Raw genomic sequence first — 15101 nt, forward strand, 5'->3', positions numbered from 1 at the left:
CTCCGCGGCAATCTGTCGACGACCCGCGCTGGCGGTCGCCGCGGCGATAAGGAGCAGCCGGCTGATGCTCAATTGAGCGGCCAGATTAATCCGGTCAGGGTCTGAAATAAAAAAGAAGAGTTTTATTGAGGTTTTAGGAGCTGTGAAATGAAAAAGAGGACTGCAAGGACGGAGGGATGGAGGGAGGGAGGAGGGATGAGCGAAAGGGGGAGCAGGAGGTGGCGTGTACTATGCTCTGAGCACCGCTGAAGCTTCTGTTCCCCTGCCTGGCCCCGTACACACACACACACACACACACACACAGGGAGAGAGAGTAGTTGAGGATGCATCCTTCCCACCTAACAAAGGGACACTGTCCTTTTGTTCGGTCGTGACCAGACGTTACACGCAGACACAGAGAGATGTGCCCCATTTCAGTCCTGATCCTGCTCTCTAAACACATCCTCCCTCTCTCGTTTTCATCCCTCTCTCCGTGGACCTCCACTCTCCTTCCATCCCCTTACTCTCCCAGTTTATTCTCTACATGCTGTCGTCTTGCTGTTTTCATCTTTGAGAATGGTTCTCCGTGATATTTGCTTGTTCCTCAAAGGTTGAGAGGCGAGCCGTCCCCCATCTGAAGTGAGAATTACATCCTGCTGACATGGATCCATTTATGTGTCCAATCATTGGTCTTCCTGTCCACCCTCCCTCCCCCCCACAGTGCTGTGTCCCGGATCCCTCGATTCCACCTGAACGACATCGCCTCCAGCCTCCTGGTCATCACTCAGGCCAAGAAAGACCAGGTCAAAGGTTAGACAAAACACACATGCAAACCACACACTCCTTCACTGTGTCTGACTCTCTCTCCTGCTCCCTCTCATGCTCTCTCTCTCTCCCCCGTGTCTAGACGCCATGGAAACCTTGAGGACCATGCTCCAGACAGACCAGGTCCCGTCCCAGCTGTCTGTCACCCGATTGGTCCAGGCCCTCGGTCGGCATGGGGACATCCAGGGCATCGAGGAAGCGCAGACTCTGATGAATGGAATGGGGGTGCCCCTTAACCTGTCCAGAATGGTGTTTGTCAACAACCTAGCCCTGGCCCACATCAACAAGTAAGGCCAGGAGCATTCCAGTAGCTCACTGGGTAGGGCACGGGTTCAAATCCAGCTCGGGTCTTTTTCTGCATTTCTCCCCCTCTTTCTCTCCCCTACATTTCCTGTTTATCTCAGCAGTCTGTTCAATAAAGACCTAAAAAGACCCAAAATATGTCTCAAAAACAAAACGTATGGGCGCTCCGTAGTCACGTCTAGATATCAGTGTTGCAGTATTTATTTGGTGTTTCCTGAATAAGTTCTTGTCTCTGTGCCTGGATACCTGCAGCCACGGTCAGTGGGTAAATGTAGTCCATCCTTTAAGATGGAAGTGTCCAAATGCCCTGCAGAGCAATGTCTCCAAACAGTGGAAGGACTGGATGATTGTAATTGTATCAGTGGAGAGTGTGCAGACTCAGTGACCTGCACTTAAAATCATTGCAGTCAATCATATCCTCAGATAAAGGTATAATCTACACAAACAGGGCATCTAGTTGTGTGTGTGTGTGTGTGCACATGTCCTCTCCTCCTTCTCTAGCCCTCCCTGACCCCCCTCCACCCCACCCCACCCTTCCACTGTGCCCCTATCTGATTTGATCAGAGATTGCTTGTGTTGAAGCTGCTGGTTGTGAACAGACCAGAGCGTTGAATCGGGGGGGGAAATCTTAACAATTCAACCCACCAAGCTAATCACACCAGCCCCTGTCACGCCACCAGTTCATGTGAATATTTAAAGGAGCTGTACGCGCGGCGATGGCTGTGACCGGCGAGGCTGAATAATCGAAGCGAGGGCCCCCTCTGAAAGCCCCGTCTCCTTCCCCCTCGCCGCCGCCTCCCGCCTGCCCCCTCAGCCAGTGGGCTGAGCCGCCCCGGCACGCCGTGTCACAGCTGCTTAGGAGCCCCCCCCCTCCGCAGGGTCAGAGTTCAGCCTGACAGCCCCGGCCGAGCGGAAACGCCGGCGCTGCCCACTGGAGCGCGAGCGGTGGCTTCACTTCCGCCACCGCCGTCCTCCTCGGGTCGCTTCGTACCCCAGTCCGCCCGCATCAGGCCCACCCCCACCCCCCCCCCCCCTTGCCCACTCCCCCCCCCCCCACACACACACACACACCGAGCCTTTCACCGGATGCGGGCGTCCGATAAATGTTTGATCGGTGGGAGGAACGTTGAGTGTGTTTCCTTTCTTGTTTTTTTTTTCCACGTTTGACATTAGGAGAATGGTATGAGTAATCACTGCACTCTGTACTCTATATCCTTGTCTGCCTTCCTCTCTGTCAAACTATCTGTTTAGCATTGTTCCCTTAGTTCTACAGTTATTTTTAAAATCTTACAGAGGAAGCTGTTAAGGCCTATATTAAAACTATGCGCACACTAAATGTGCATAATGTGTCGGAGGTGTGTAGAAGCATGCAAAATGACATTTCCGCTTAGTTCTGTTCCCTTAAAGCATGAGCGTTACTTTCAGTAAGTATAACTTCTCAAACTAACTCGTCTTTTCTCTCTCCAACCCCCTCCCCCGCCCTTCCCAGTGGTGACCTGGAGGGGGCGGTGGAGCGCCTGGAGGCGGTGTACACCCAGGCCAGCGACGAGCCCGCGCCCAGCATGTCTTTCGTCTTCCGGAAAGTTCTGGAGATGAACAATGAGGCTGCCCTGGACAAACGTACGATATCTACACCCAACACACACACCACACATACCACACACACACCACACACACACACCACAGACACCACACACACCACACACACACCACACACACCACACACACATCACACACCACACACACACACCACACACAACACACAGCAGCAAACAATCCAGACACAAGGACTCAGGATTCACCCCTCTTTCACTAAAGAGAGCTGTTTATGGGTGGCTGTCTTGGGTGTGTCCTGTACAGCGACTTGAAGGTTGAGTTTCAGGTGTGTGATCTAACTGTGTGTGTGTTTGTCCAGTCAGCGCCATGGCAGAGAGACTAGCCAATCACTTTGCGTCGTACAGAGCCGCTTCCGATCTCTTTCTGCAACTACTGGAGATGGACCGCGTAGAAGATGCCAAGTTCATGCTGGCGGTGAGTGTGTGTGAGATGTCTCTCTGTGTGTCTGTATTTACACATGTATGTGTGTGAAAGAGAGAGGGAGCAATTTCAGCCTTTTTCAAATTGCCCTCAATTTCTCCAAACTGCGTTCCCTGACTCTCGCCCCTGGTTCTGAATGGGTGCTGTATGCGAGCGAGATGGATTTTCCGTGGTTCTGTGTCACTTAGCGTTTCCCAGAGTGGCGTGAAAACACCGAGCGCTACAACGCCTAGCTGCTCCACCTTAGCTGCTCCACTTCACAGGGAGTTCCAACACCGCTCAATCAGGAGCCGTAGCCGCCATCCACATCCGTAGGTGGAGATCAGCCAGGATACCTCACCTCCTCTGGGTTTTGGTGGTGCGTGATTTCAGTTAATTGCTGCATCATTTGGTGGAGCAGTCCAGTAGAGGATGGCCTGGTCTGGGATGGTGTCTGGTGTCATGTGGTCCCGTAGTGGTCAGATCTGATCCAGCTTGGTCTTGTTCAGCACAGGTCTGGTGTGGTACTGTGCTACTGTACCAGGCCCCTCTCCTCTCTGCTCAGACCCGGAGTCACTTTAAGGTTGTGGAGAAAGTAGCAGGCAGGCCAACTTTTACAGGCTTTCGGAACCTAAACGGCAAACTCCTGAAAGCCTGTAACTAGGCCTAGCAGAGGAGGACCGGTCTGTTGTGAGGGGGGAGGAAATGAAGTCATTAGTGCCGAGTGGGATAAAAGGTACCTAATGAAGCAGAGTGGGATACAGGGGGGGAGGAGGAGGTCCTTACGGACGTTGTATGAGGTTCATAGTGAAAGGAGGGATGGGGGGTGGGGGTGGTGGAGAGGTTAGGGGGGAGGGATGCTCCCTAGCCGTCCAGAGCTTTTAGGCGTTCGTCTGGGAGAATGTGGGGGGGGGGGCGCAGTCACTGCTAGTCAGACTGTCGGGACCACCCCGGAGGGGGGGGTGGAGAAAGTGGAGAATGCAGCGGAACAGCGCTGTCTAATTGGCCGATGGTACCGAAGGCCTTCTGCGTCTGAGTGGGGGCGAGCAGCGTTCTTGTTTTAATACGGGCCGCTGTTAAAAGCCTGCCGGGCCAAGCGGCTTTTAATTCACCCAAGGAGAGGGACGCACATTGTTCACGACTGGCTTGTAATCCCACCTCATTGGCTGTGAACCCGCTGCCAGGAGTCTGAGCACGGCAGGCTTTAATGCACCACTTATAGGCATGCAGGCGTACACACACACATCCCAAAACACTTAGCAGAGACTTTTATCGTCTCAGAGGTGAGGTACGGGCTGGATTGTTGGCTTGAACAACTCTGCGCTAACATTTAGCTTTGGGGTTCTACGGCGCACACACACACATCTGGCTCGTCCCAGGAGCGCCCGTCACCCCCTTGTCAGCTAGAAGTGAGGGGCTGCCCTGACACCCCCCCGCGCCTGCTGCACCCCCCACCCCCTTCACACCAAGGTCACGACCTCTCGCCCCTCTCCCCTCATTAACACACAGCTAACTTCCTCTGCCTCACTTCCTGCTCTCCGCTAATTGGCTAAATTGTCGTGGAGAGCGAGCGACTAGTGGTGAAGTCGGGGCTAAATGCAGATGTAAATCGGGGGGGGGGGGGGGGGGCCCTTTCATATGACTAAGTGTAGATAATTATACTTTTGAAGTGAACAGCACTGTGCATTTTAATTTCATAAAGAAATACGTAGTTATCTAGCAGACACCCTATTAGCTATGTAATTAACCTCTGTGTTCAGAGGGCTGTGTGGAGTGTACAGAGATATGATGGCGGGGACGGGCCAGTCAAAAACACTCACAGGACCCCAAATACAACACGCACAGAAACGGTGTGTGTGTGTGTGTAGTTTTGTAGTTCTGGTTGTAATTATGTTTCCTGTCCCCCCTCTCGCTCTCTCTGTCTCTCTGTCTGTCTCTCTCTGTCTGTCTCTCTCTCTCTGTCTGTCTCTGTCTCTCTCTGTCTCTCTCTCTGTGTCTGTCTCTCTCTCTGTGTCTCTCTCTCTCTCTGTCTGTCTCTCTCGCTCTCTCCGTAGCGCTGTAACGCCGTAGCGGAACAGAAAGACTTTCTGGTGTCGTACATGTCCAGACTGGCCCAGAAACCAGGACAGGTATAACACACACACACAAACACACACACATACACACTCACTCACTAGCAAGGAAGCACATTTAACCATTAATATTTGTCCCAGGGATACTCCTTGTTTACCAGGCTCTCAGTGAACAGTCAGATATTGCTTGTGTGTCAAGTTTCTCTCTCTCTCTTCCTGTCCCTCTCCTACTCCCTGTCTGCTGTAGGCGGGCAAGATCAAGACCCTGGTCAACTTAATCCCAGATTTCACAGACAAGGAGACTCTGTACGCCTACCTGCTGAAGTGTTACAGTGAGTGTCACCGTACACCTGTGAGGCTGCGCTGCACTCACACGGAGCTTGTCCCAGGGGCTAACTCCTGGATATGAACTGGCTCTTTAAAAATGCATCAATCAGGGCAGGAGTGAGGAGAGGGAGGTGTTCAGGAAGGGGAGGAACACATGTCAGTTAAAGAGCTAGCCGTGCAAGCTAGCCTAGCGTGCTAAACGCAACACAAACTGCTACTCTCCACCACACTGGAGACCCAGCCTGCATGACTATTTCATTAGCATTAGCCCCTGACTAGCGGTCAAGGTCTGGCCGGGGGGAGAATAAAAAAATGTTCTGTTCTGTCTTTTCTCTTGTTCTTTTTACCCATCTCGGGGTTGTATTCCTCTTTGTCTCTCTCTCTCTCTCTCTCCTTCCTCTCTCTCTCTCTCCTTCCTCTCTCTCTCTCTCTCTCTCCCTCTCTCTCTCTCTCTCTCTCTCTCTCTCTCTCTCTCTCTCTCTCTCTCTCTCTCTCTCTCTCTCTCTCTCTCTCCTTCCTCTCTCTCCTTCCTCTCTCTCTCCTGGGCCGACCTCACGGTTCACTTTTTGCTCGCCCGTTCTTTTCTCCTGACTTCTTTCTCTTGTGTTTGTGTCCGTGTCTCCGTGTTGCTCTGGCAGATGTGGACAAAGACCTGGAGCAGGCCAAGGCCCTGTACCTCCAGATGCAGCAGGAGGGGGTGGAGGTGAACCAGCTGTCTCTGAAGAGGCTGGCTGAGATGTACCGCAACGCTGGAGAGACCCCCCCCTTTACAGAGCCCCCTGTGAGAACCACACACGCACGCACACACAAACGTGTCTTTAAATGTTTATACATACCCATACAAACACACACACATAAATGTGTCTGTCTGCCTCTGTGTGTATTTATACACCCTCATACACACTAACTGTAACCGTAGCTGGCACTTCTTGCCCTGGTGGTCTAATGGCTGCCATCGTGGTTGTGTTGCCATGGGGGTTAAAAGTGGTAATCTGAGTGAACAGCCTGCCTCGCCAGAGAAGCTCTCTGCACAAAGCAACTGCTTCCTTCCACTGCTGTATTTGTTGGCTCTTGTTTGTCGAGTCGTTTCCTTCAGTGTGAGTCATAGTTCTCGGTGTAGTTTACAGACTTCTGACCTGAGAGTCAATCCAGTCGAACACAGGACCTAGAGGACCCTCCAGCTACCGTTAGGTCACACACACACACACTTGCGCGCGCACAGCGCACTGATGATGAATGGCCCCTCGGAGACAGCAGGCAGGTATAGGAGCCCCCCCCCTCCTCCCTCCACCTCTCAGGCAATCCACAGAGATGGAGACAGAGAAAGAACCTCACATAGTGTCGCTGCATTATTCACATCCTGTCAGAAAGGTACGTTTCATAACCACGCTAAAGAAAACAGGGGCGAGATGGATGAGGGGGGGCGGGGGGCGGGGGGCGGGGAGGGTGACTCTAAACCCCCCTCCATCTCCAGTTCTCCGTTCACCTTTTTAAGTTTACACCAGCCAATCTCAGGTACTGCGCCCCCCCCCCCCCCCCTGCGTCCGCACAGCTCTGCTGGCGTCTACAAAGCGCCTCAGGAGAGGGGAGATAAGGGGAGATTTGAGGGCCGCTGCCTCTCCCTGCAACATGGCCGGCGCTATTTATCGACTTTAATTACACCGTTAATAGGGGAATATACAATGTTAGAGAAACTTTAATCTTCAGAAAGCACTCACCTTCCCCACCAAAAAAAAAGGCCACTTTTTTGCAGGCTGAAAGGAGCGATTAATTAGCAGGACTAGGGGGGAGGAAAGGAGGGCCAAGCCAAATCCCTTATTTGTGTATTAATCTGGATTTAACAGATGAAACAACAGTCTGATTGGTTAAAGAAGTCCATTAGTTGGGCCCAGGGGTGCTATGTGTATTTATTTGTAATTTTTTTTGAGAGAGAAAAGCAGTAAACCACCAAACACAGAACAGCAGTCAGTTCCCCTCATCAACCATACTGTGTGAAGTGGTCATGCAGGGTGTGGAGAGTTACTTGGTTTTGGATTCTTGTCAAGCTAACTCTTGTTCCTCCTCTTTCCTCTCCCTCTCTCCCTCTCTCTCCCTCTGTCTCTCTCTCTATCTCTGAAGGAGTCGTACAAGTTCTACGCAGACAAGCTGAAGGAGAGAACCAGGGCCCCGGCTCGCTCGCCTGCAGAGGAATAACACATCTTCCCTCTCCTCTTCTCCTTTTCTCTTGCTTTTGTTCTTTTTTTTTTATAAGCCTCAGAGCAGATTTGGTGTAATACTGTGCTGCTGTCGATGTTGATGTTGAGTCCCGTTCACCTTGCCGATGATAATTCTGATGATGATGTACAGAAGTATTTATGCTAAAATAAAATAAAAGATGCGAATTGGAAAGTTCCACTCTTTTCTGGAGCCTGATGGGGTGGAGTTTGAGCTTCGCCAGAGAGATGCACTGTCTCACCTGGGTTGGCCTGGGTGACGGAAACAAACACACCCTGCTTCTCTAGACCTCCTCCAGTCTGTCCATGTCTTCTACCCAGGACCTCCTCACCTTCCCTCCTTCCTGTCTTCCTCTCTCTGCTGCCAGTTGGTGGTGTAGCCAAGGGCACTGACCTCCCAACACTTGTTACGAATATGACTGTCTCAGTAAATATGGCAGCTGCCCTCTATCTTATCCTAGATATTATCCCGGTATGGAATTAGAGAATATTCCAGCATCTCCCTTGACTGAATGTATGCTATAAAATTGTATGGCTTTGTATATCAGTATAGAGTTTTAGTAGAGGAAGAAATGGCTGGAACATATCTCAAGTAGACCGCTTCAAACAATTTAATCCTTTATTGATTTTGACCCTAAAGATTTGGTAGATATATTTATCAGGCTTTTGCACCAGTGCAAACAAACTTACATAATCTTTCATCTGCAACACAAACCCCTTTTCAGAGTGTGACTTACTAAACCTCTCCGAAGCTTTTCAGAGGAGCCGCTATACTGGCACACACATTGTTAAGCTTAATAACCTTACATATACAAAAAAGATTAAGCTGTATAAAAGAAGATTGAAAATGGAACAAGCAAAAGCTGTAGATGGATATCTGCCAGAGTAGCACTCTAATCATTTGCCAAGACAAAATAAAGGAGAGGAAGAAATTCCATCATTCATGAACCGTCTTCAGAGAAGGCAGTACTTGGCTGCCATCCAGTGGCAGACAGAGGTACTGCAACAAAATGATTCCTTTGATTTGAATTTCATAAAAAGACGCTCAGAACAGATTCCCAACACGTATGATCACGGTTGGTACATTTGATCTACACTTTCTGTGTAGATCAGCCTAGGTTAGGAACATTTGAAAAAATACATTTGGTCTACTATCGAGTCTTTTAAACTGCGGTTGGAACCATGAAGCTTCGGTCAACAGGAGTTGGAAGGCGATGTGAGCACGCTCTCCAGGTGAGGGGGGCCGGGTAGAGAGAGAACCCCACAGCTGGTGAGTCAAGATCAGGCTAGGGTGGTTTCACCAGTCCTGACTGGATTTCTGCTTGATGAACTTGAGGGACAGGTAGTATAGGAGCATGAAGGCCACACAGACTAGAACCAGAACCAGGTAGCAGGAGTACAGTGGGTACTGGTTCATATCCATGGCCTCCACTATCTGTAATTAGAACACACACACAGAGAAGGGTCATTAAGCTGCTTTAGCATCGAGGGAAACTGTTGATATCCATCTTGACAGCTGATGTATACATTGCTGTCGATGTGCGGTTAATCAGGTACTTACAAATATGCCGTCTAAGTTGAGAGTGATGTTGCCGAGGGTGATGGGGTATTTGGTGTCCCGGAACTGGACCTGTAGCATTCCATCGAACCCCCATCGCATGAAGGAGGCGTGGGAGAACCATGAGGCAACTGGAGGAGAGGGGGGGGGGGGGGGGGGCGTAAGGTAAGATGACAGGAAGCAGGATGTTCTCCATCAAATATAAATGTATTTGCTCTGCCCTTTTTTACAAGCACCGTCACAGAGGACTTCACACACGCCCATAGAACTGCTCCTAACCCAAACTAAACCCTCAAGGAAGACGAGGAAAAGCTCCCAGGGAAACTCATCCAGGGGAGAACCCTCGGGACGCCAGCCTCCTCACTCACCCATCCACAAGTTCTCCAGGCTGATGACGAAGCCCCCTGTCAGGTAGAAGACTGTGAAGAGGGCGTTGCCCATGAAGGCCGACGTCTGCAGGGTGGGCAGGGCCGCCGCCACAAACAGCGCCATGGCGCGGCTGCAGTACACCATCAGGAACACAAACAGGAAGTTGAGCAGGAAGCGGTCAGGGGCGGGGTTGAGGCCTCCCAGCCAGTAGATGGGCAGACCGTAGACCAATGAGAACACACAGTGTTCTGGGAGCTCCCCCAGTATCTAGGGAAGATGGAGAGACACATATTATACACACGACATACAGTGTACACACACACACATATGCACCCACCACCCTCTCAATATTTACTAAGACAGGTTGCAGCACCAGTTTTATAAAGGGCTTACTGATGAATGGAGCTTTACTGACCCCTGGTGGCTGAGAGTGTAAGTGCAGTTAGGTGAATGTGAAGCCCAGGATTGTAGAGATTGGTCTGGAATTTAGGGAGTTCATAGTGGAGTTAGTGAATTTAGTCGATGTGTTACCTTGGCGAAGAAGTAGGAGGTGACTGAGTACATGCCGTCCTCCAGTTCGTGGTACAGCATGGCTCTCTCAGAGTGACCTGTGGGTTCAGAGATCGTAAGCAAGATCCTATCTTGACGACAACAAAAATTCTGCTCATATAAGTAGCATCAGGATATTCCGTTTCTCCTACAGACTCAAACTTGTTTTGACTGAGATCAAACAGCCGACCGTCCTCTGGCTGGACAGGTCAGCTGCACTCACACTTGGCTATGACGTCCAGCACCACAGCGAACGGCGTAATCGCTCCGATCATGTAGAGGAGCGCTACCGTGTCCTGGAGGGACAGCCTCTGTTCCCCCGCCCCGAAGTACAGGAACCCCATCAGGAGGGCCATGAGCAGGGCCTCGAACCCGTGCACCAGCATGGTCACCAGATCCCGGAAGTCATTGTACACCTGACGCCTGAGGAGAAGGAAGAAGAGGAGGAGGAAGAGGAGGAGGAGGAAGAAGGAGTCAGGTGGCTGAGTGGTTAGGGAAACGGACTAGTAATCAGAAGGTTGCGGGTTCGATCCCCGGCTCTGCCAAATGACGTTGTGTCCTTGGGCAAGGCACTTCACCCTACTTGCCTCGGGGGAATGTCCCTGTACTTACTGTAAGTCGCTCTGGATAAGAGCGTCTGCTAAATGACTAAATGTAAATGTAAGAAGAGGAGGAGGAGGAGGAAGAAGAGGAGGAGAAGAAGAGGGCAAAGTTAAAGAATGAGTAAATGATGGAGGAGGAGAGGTTAAAGGGTGAAGTAACCTCCAGTCCTAATGACCTCTCCCACCTATGCACTTCTTGGGTCATTTGGGGGTAATGACCCAAGTTAGCCTGTGCTATTTGATCAGGTGATATACCACCATGAATTACATTTGTCTCTTCTTATTAGAGACTCACTAATTGGCTATCTGGTTAGTGAAGTGATAAGAAGGTTGGTTAGATTCAGGGGTAAGAACCCACCTGAAGAGGATGGTGAACTGGTGGAGCCGGCCGGGAAGACGGTCTCTCTGATTGGTCACAGTGATCACTTCCTCGTCCCGCGGCGTGGGCGGGTCGCTGGTGGGAGAAGTTTCAAGTCACATGGACAGGACTTTAAGTAGTGCTCTAAGTACATCCCCTCTGCACTGTGTGCTTGTGTGGGGACTCGAGATGTCCTCCGACTGCTAGCTCAGTCGACCTTACCTCACACCCTCCAGCGGGTTGGAAGACTCCGGTGCCTTCCACATGAAGTCCTCCGTCCCCTTGACCTTCTCCACAAACTGAGTGGCCAGCACCCCAGCCCTCTCCAAACACTCCGCCTCCCTCTCTGGGCTGCGCCGGTCTATACTGATGAGATCCACTGAGGACACACACACAATCATGAAAGAATGAGGCAAAACTATCACACAGTATATACATACTTTGTGTGTCACATATCTGGGTCTATGTGTGTCTGTCTACCAGTCTTTCTGCCAGTCGGTCTCTACACCTACTCCACCAACACCGCCCAACCTACCGTAGAAGTCGGAGGGGTTGCAGTAGCGCGGGCAGGGGTGTCCCAGGCTGGTGAAGTAGGGTACCATCTCCCGGGCCGGGCCGCAGTACACGGCCGACCCAGAGGAGAGAAGGACCACCTGGTCAAACAGCTGGAAGATGTCGGAGCGGGGCTGGTGGACGGACAGCAGCACCAGGCGGTTCCCCCGGGCCAGCCGGGACAGGGTGATGACCAGGTTGTGGGCTGTGAAGCTGTCCAGGCCTGACGTGGGCTCGTCCAGGATCAGGATGCCTGCCCGCACAGGAGAAGCTGCAGGTTAGCTGGAGGTATCAGGTGTGTAGTGTCTATGGGTATTGTATGTTAGTTTGGGGTGTAGTGTTGCCTCCATACAGGAATAATACTTTTTATTTTGCTGTCTCCCCACCCCATCCAACCCCCTCCTCTCCTCACCTCACCCTACTTCCCTCTCCCCCCTGCCCCTCCCCCTCCTCACCTCACCCTACTTCCCTCTCCCCCCTGCCCCTCCCCCTCCTCACCTCACCCTACTTCCCTCTCCCCCCTGCCCCTCCTCTCCTCACCTCACCCTACTTCCCTCTCCCCCCTGCCCCTCCCCCTCCTCACCTCACCCTACTTCCCTCTCCCCCCTGCCCCTCCCCCTCCTCACCTCACCCTACTTCCCTCTCCCCCCTGCCCCTCCCCCTCCTCACCTCACCCTACTTCCCTCTCCCCCTGCCCCTCCCCCTCCTCACCTCACCCTACTTCCCTCTCCCCCCTGCCCCTCCTCTCCTCACCTCACCCTACTTCCCTCTCCCCCCTGCCCCTCCCCCTCCTCACCTCACCCTACTTCCCTCTCCCCCCTGCCCCTCCTCTCCTCACCTCACCCTACTTCCCTCTCCCCCCTGCCCCTCCCCCTCCTCACCTCACCCTACTTCCCTCTCCCCCCTGCCCCTCCCCCTCCTCACCTCACCCTACTTCCCTCTCCCCCCTGCCCCTCCTCTCCTCACCTCACCCTACTTCCCTCTCCCCCCTGCCCCTCCTCACCAGGGTTCCAGAGCAGCTGCACAGCGATGCTGACCCGCCTCCTCTCCCCTCCGGACACGCCCCTCACAGAGTCGTTGCCGACCCTGGTGTGGGCGCACTGGCGCAAACGCAGCTCGGCGATGACATCATCAACCTGTGCCGGGAGGTGCAACGAGGGTTAGCGAGGGTTCTGATTAGACTCTGTAGTGTTGAGACGTTTTCTTTAAATGAGAGAATCCTCAGTCTACCAGCCTTTTTGATTACCAGGCTGGGCTTATATTCACTCAAAGTTCATCAAGGGAGTCAGGTGGCTGAGCGGTGAGGGAATCGGGCTAGTAATCGGAAGGTTGCCAGTTCGATTCCAGGCCGTGCCAAATGACGTTGTGTCCTTGGGCAAGGCACTTCACCCTACTTGCCTCGGGGTTGAAATGTCCCTGTACTTACTGTAAGTCGCTCTGGATAAGAGCATCTGTTAAATGACTAAATGTAAAGTTATGATCATCCGAGGGTTCACAACACTTTTTACCAATCCCATGGAGCCGTAGCTATGTGCCAGGCCAGGCCATGCCAGGCCAGGCCATGCCAGGCCATGCCAGGCCATGCCAGGCCATGCCAGGCCATGTCAGGCCATGCCAGGCCATGCTTACCCGCTGGTCTCTCTGGGCGTCTGTGAAGTGTGTGGGCAGCCGCAGCTTGGCCACGAAGGTGAGCGTCTCTCTGACGGTGAGGTGTGGCAGCAGCCGGTCGTCCTGGCGCACGTGGGCGATGCTCTTCCTCACCAGCTGGGGGGTGCTGGGACGCCCGTTAATCAGCACGTGGCCCGACGTCATGCAGCCGCCCTCGTCACGACACGTGATCACGTCCAGCAGGGACGTTTTACCACAGCCTGGGACCACACACACACACACACACACACACTGGGGTCTTTGAAATGTTCACTGCACTCTGTGAAGGTTTTGTAAAACTCTCTCTTGGAAGTCGCTTTGGATAAAAGCGTCTGCTAAATGCATACATGTAATGTAATGTCATGTTTACGTGGAGTTGCTCTACTCTACAGGTGTGGAGCGGATCGAAACCCTTCGTACCTGAGCTTCCAATGATGGCCAGCATCTGTCCACTGTGCACACGCAGGTTCAGGTTGCTGATGGCAGTCTGCTTGTCGCCCTTCATCTCCCAGGGCATCTTAAACTCTGACAACCTTTCATACCACGGGATCTGGGCCGCAGTGTTGACCTGGCATGCGAAACAAACACACTCAAGTACATATCACAGTAGATGCCACTGTAGAACCAACACATCAACGTTAACCACCCAAAGATATTTTCATGGAGAGCATGCGTTTGGGAGGATGAGGGAGGATGATGGGGGAGGATGATGAAGAGGGAGGAAGATGAAGAGGGAGGATGATGGGGGAGGATGATGGGGGAGGATGATGAAGAGGGAGGATGATGAAGAGGGAGGATGACGAAGAGGTTACCTCATAGTGCAGGTTGCTAACCTCCAGCTTGTTGCAGCCTCCGCTGTAGGTGAAGTAGAGACCGCTGTCTTCCTCTGACACAGAGAACAGGCTTTTCTGAGAGGAGGAGACGAGAGGTTACTGAGGGTATACAGACACACACACATACAGAGCACACACACAGAGACAATACAGAGGACAGAGCACACCTAGCATGACAGTTAGATGAGACCCAATAGTCTTTTCAGTGTAAAACATTTTGTTTATTACAGAATCATTATTTTAAAAACTGTCATTAACCATACATATGCTCTTCCTGGGTTATTTATCAAGGCCACTGCTGGAGCAATTATCCGTGCACGTTTAACTGTCCAATGATTCCTTTGTAAATTGTGAGTGATTGTGTGTGTGATTGTGTGTACATAAAGCAGTGCGCAGGTAAACAGGGAACCAAACCAGATCTGGCGTCCTCAACCATCAACCCTCGTCAGCATGATGCAACAAACCAGTTACCTCTGAGAAATTATAGATAGATCAGCCCCGCCCAAGGATAGCAGATGAACCTAAATGACCCCCTGCCTATCTCTTGTGTTTGTTAAGTGCAGGTTATTTGCCTGTTAAACTAAGACTGACCTTAATCCTGACACATTCTGAAGATGGGAAATGACTGGATCGTAAGAAATGTGACAATCTACGCCACTTTTGTCTGACCGTAACTTTCAACTGTAATACTCACCCTCTGTGATGACCCCTTTGTCAAGGATCCCTCATCTGCCTCTGACCCCATGGTTACTGATGTCCGCGAGAGGTTGTGGTCAAGAGGTCGTCAACCCCCCTTCCGTGCACATTCGTGGTTAGTTCAGGTCCCCTGCTCTTGTTTTTCCTCCTTCCTTCCTTCCTTCCTCCTTCCTTCCTTCCTTCTTTCTCTTCTCTCCCTACT

At 52.0% G+C, this 15101-nt stretch overlaps 2 protein-coding genes across 3 annotated transcripts; one reads left to right on the forward strand and one right to left on the reverse strand.

Moving 5' to 3' along the window:
- The first annotated feature begins 677 nt into the window (after positions 1 to 677).
- lrpprc (leucine-rich pentatricopeptide repeat containing) lies at positions 678 to 7910 on the forward strand. Its single transcript, XM_062464221.1, has 8 exons — positions 678 to 789; positions 887 to 1091; positions 2597 to 2727; positions 3023 to 3138; positions 5178 to 5252; positions 5443 to 5527; positions 6161 to 6303; positions 7641 to 7910. Exons 2-8 carry the CDS (start codon positions 892 to 894, stop codon positions 7713 to 7715), a joined length of 825 nt encoding a protein of 274 aa, XP_062320205.1. The 5' UTR covers positions 678 to 789; positions 887 to 891; the 3' UTR covers positions 7716 to 7910.
- Positions 7911 to 8340: 430 nt separating this feature from the next.
- On the reverse strand, positions 8341 to 15060 carry abcg8 (ATP-binding cassette, sub-family G (WHITE), member 8). Of its 2 annotated transcripts, XM_062464224.1 has the most exons (14): positions 14898 to 15060; positions 14183 to 14278; positions 13791 to 13938; positions 13353 to 13591; positions 12727 to 12859; positions 11707 to 11976; positions 11394 to 11550; positions 11172 to 11267; positions 10435 to 10634; positions 10194 to 10270; positions 9662 to 9929; positions 9297 to 9424; positions 9146 to 9170; positions 8341 to 9106 (listed from the first exon to the last, which is right to left on the reverse strand). In XM_062464224.1, exons 1-14 carry the CDS (start codon positions 14946 to 14948, stop codon positions 9033 to 9035), a joined length of 1962 nt encoding a protein of 653 aa, XP_062320208.1. In that variant the 5' UTR covers positions 14949 to 15060; the 3' UTR covers positions 8341 to 9032. The 2 variants fall into 2 exon arrangements, with proteins under 2 accessions (XP_062320208.1, XP_062320206.1); XM_062464222.1 differs by having other exon boundaries at positions 8341 to 9170.
- Positions 15061 to 15101: the final 41 nt, after the last annotated feature.

This window comes from Osmerus eperlanus, chromosome 6, assembly GCF_963692335.1.
Source record: "Osmerus eperlanus chromosome 6, fOsmEpe2.1, whole genome shotgun sequence".
In the NCBI taxonomy this organism is placed as follows: Eukaryota; Metazoa; Chordata; class Actinopteri; order Osmeriformes; family Osmeridae; genus Osmerus; species Osmerus eperlanus.

Excerpts from the sequence above, each read along its gene's own strand:
- lrpprc (XM_062464221.1), top strand. The coding sequence starts at position 892 with ATGGAAACCTTGAGGACCATGCTCCAGACAGACCAGGTCCCGTCCCAG. Across the intron at positions 3,139-5,177 it reads ATGCCAAGTTCATGCTGGCG|CGCTGTAACGCCGTAGCGGA; the intron begins GTGAGTGTGTGT and ends CTCTCTCCGTAG. Across the intron at positions 5,253-5,442 it reads TGGCCCAGAAACCAGGACAG|GCGGGCAAGATCAAGACCCT; the intron begins GTATAACACACA and ends TGTCTGCTGTAG.
- abcg8 (XM_062464222.1), bottom strand. The coding sequence starts at position 14,948 with ATGGGGTCAGAGGCAGATGAGGGATCCTTGACAAAGGGGTCATCACAG. Across the intron at positions 11,551-11,706 it reads CAACCCCTCCGACTTCTACG|TGGATCTCATCAGTATAGAC; the intron begins GTAGGTTGGGCG and ends GTGTGTCCTCAG. Across the intron at positions 10,271-10,434 it reads GCTGGACGTCATAGCCAAGT|GTCACTCTGAGAGAGCCATG; the intron begins GTGAGTGCAGCT and ends CTGAACCCACAG.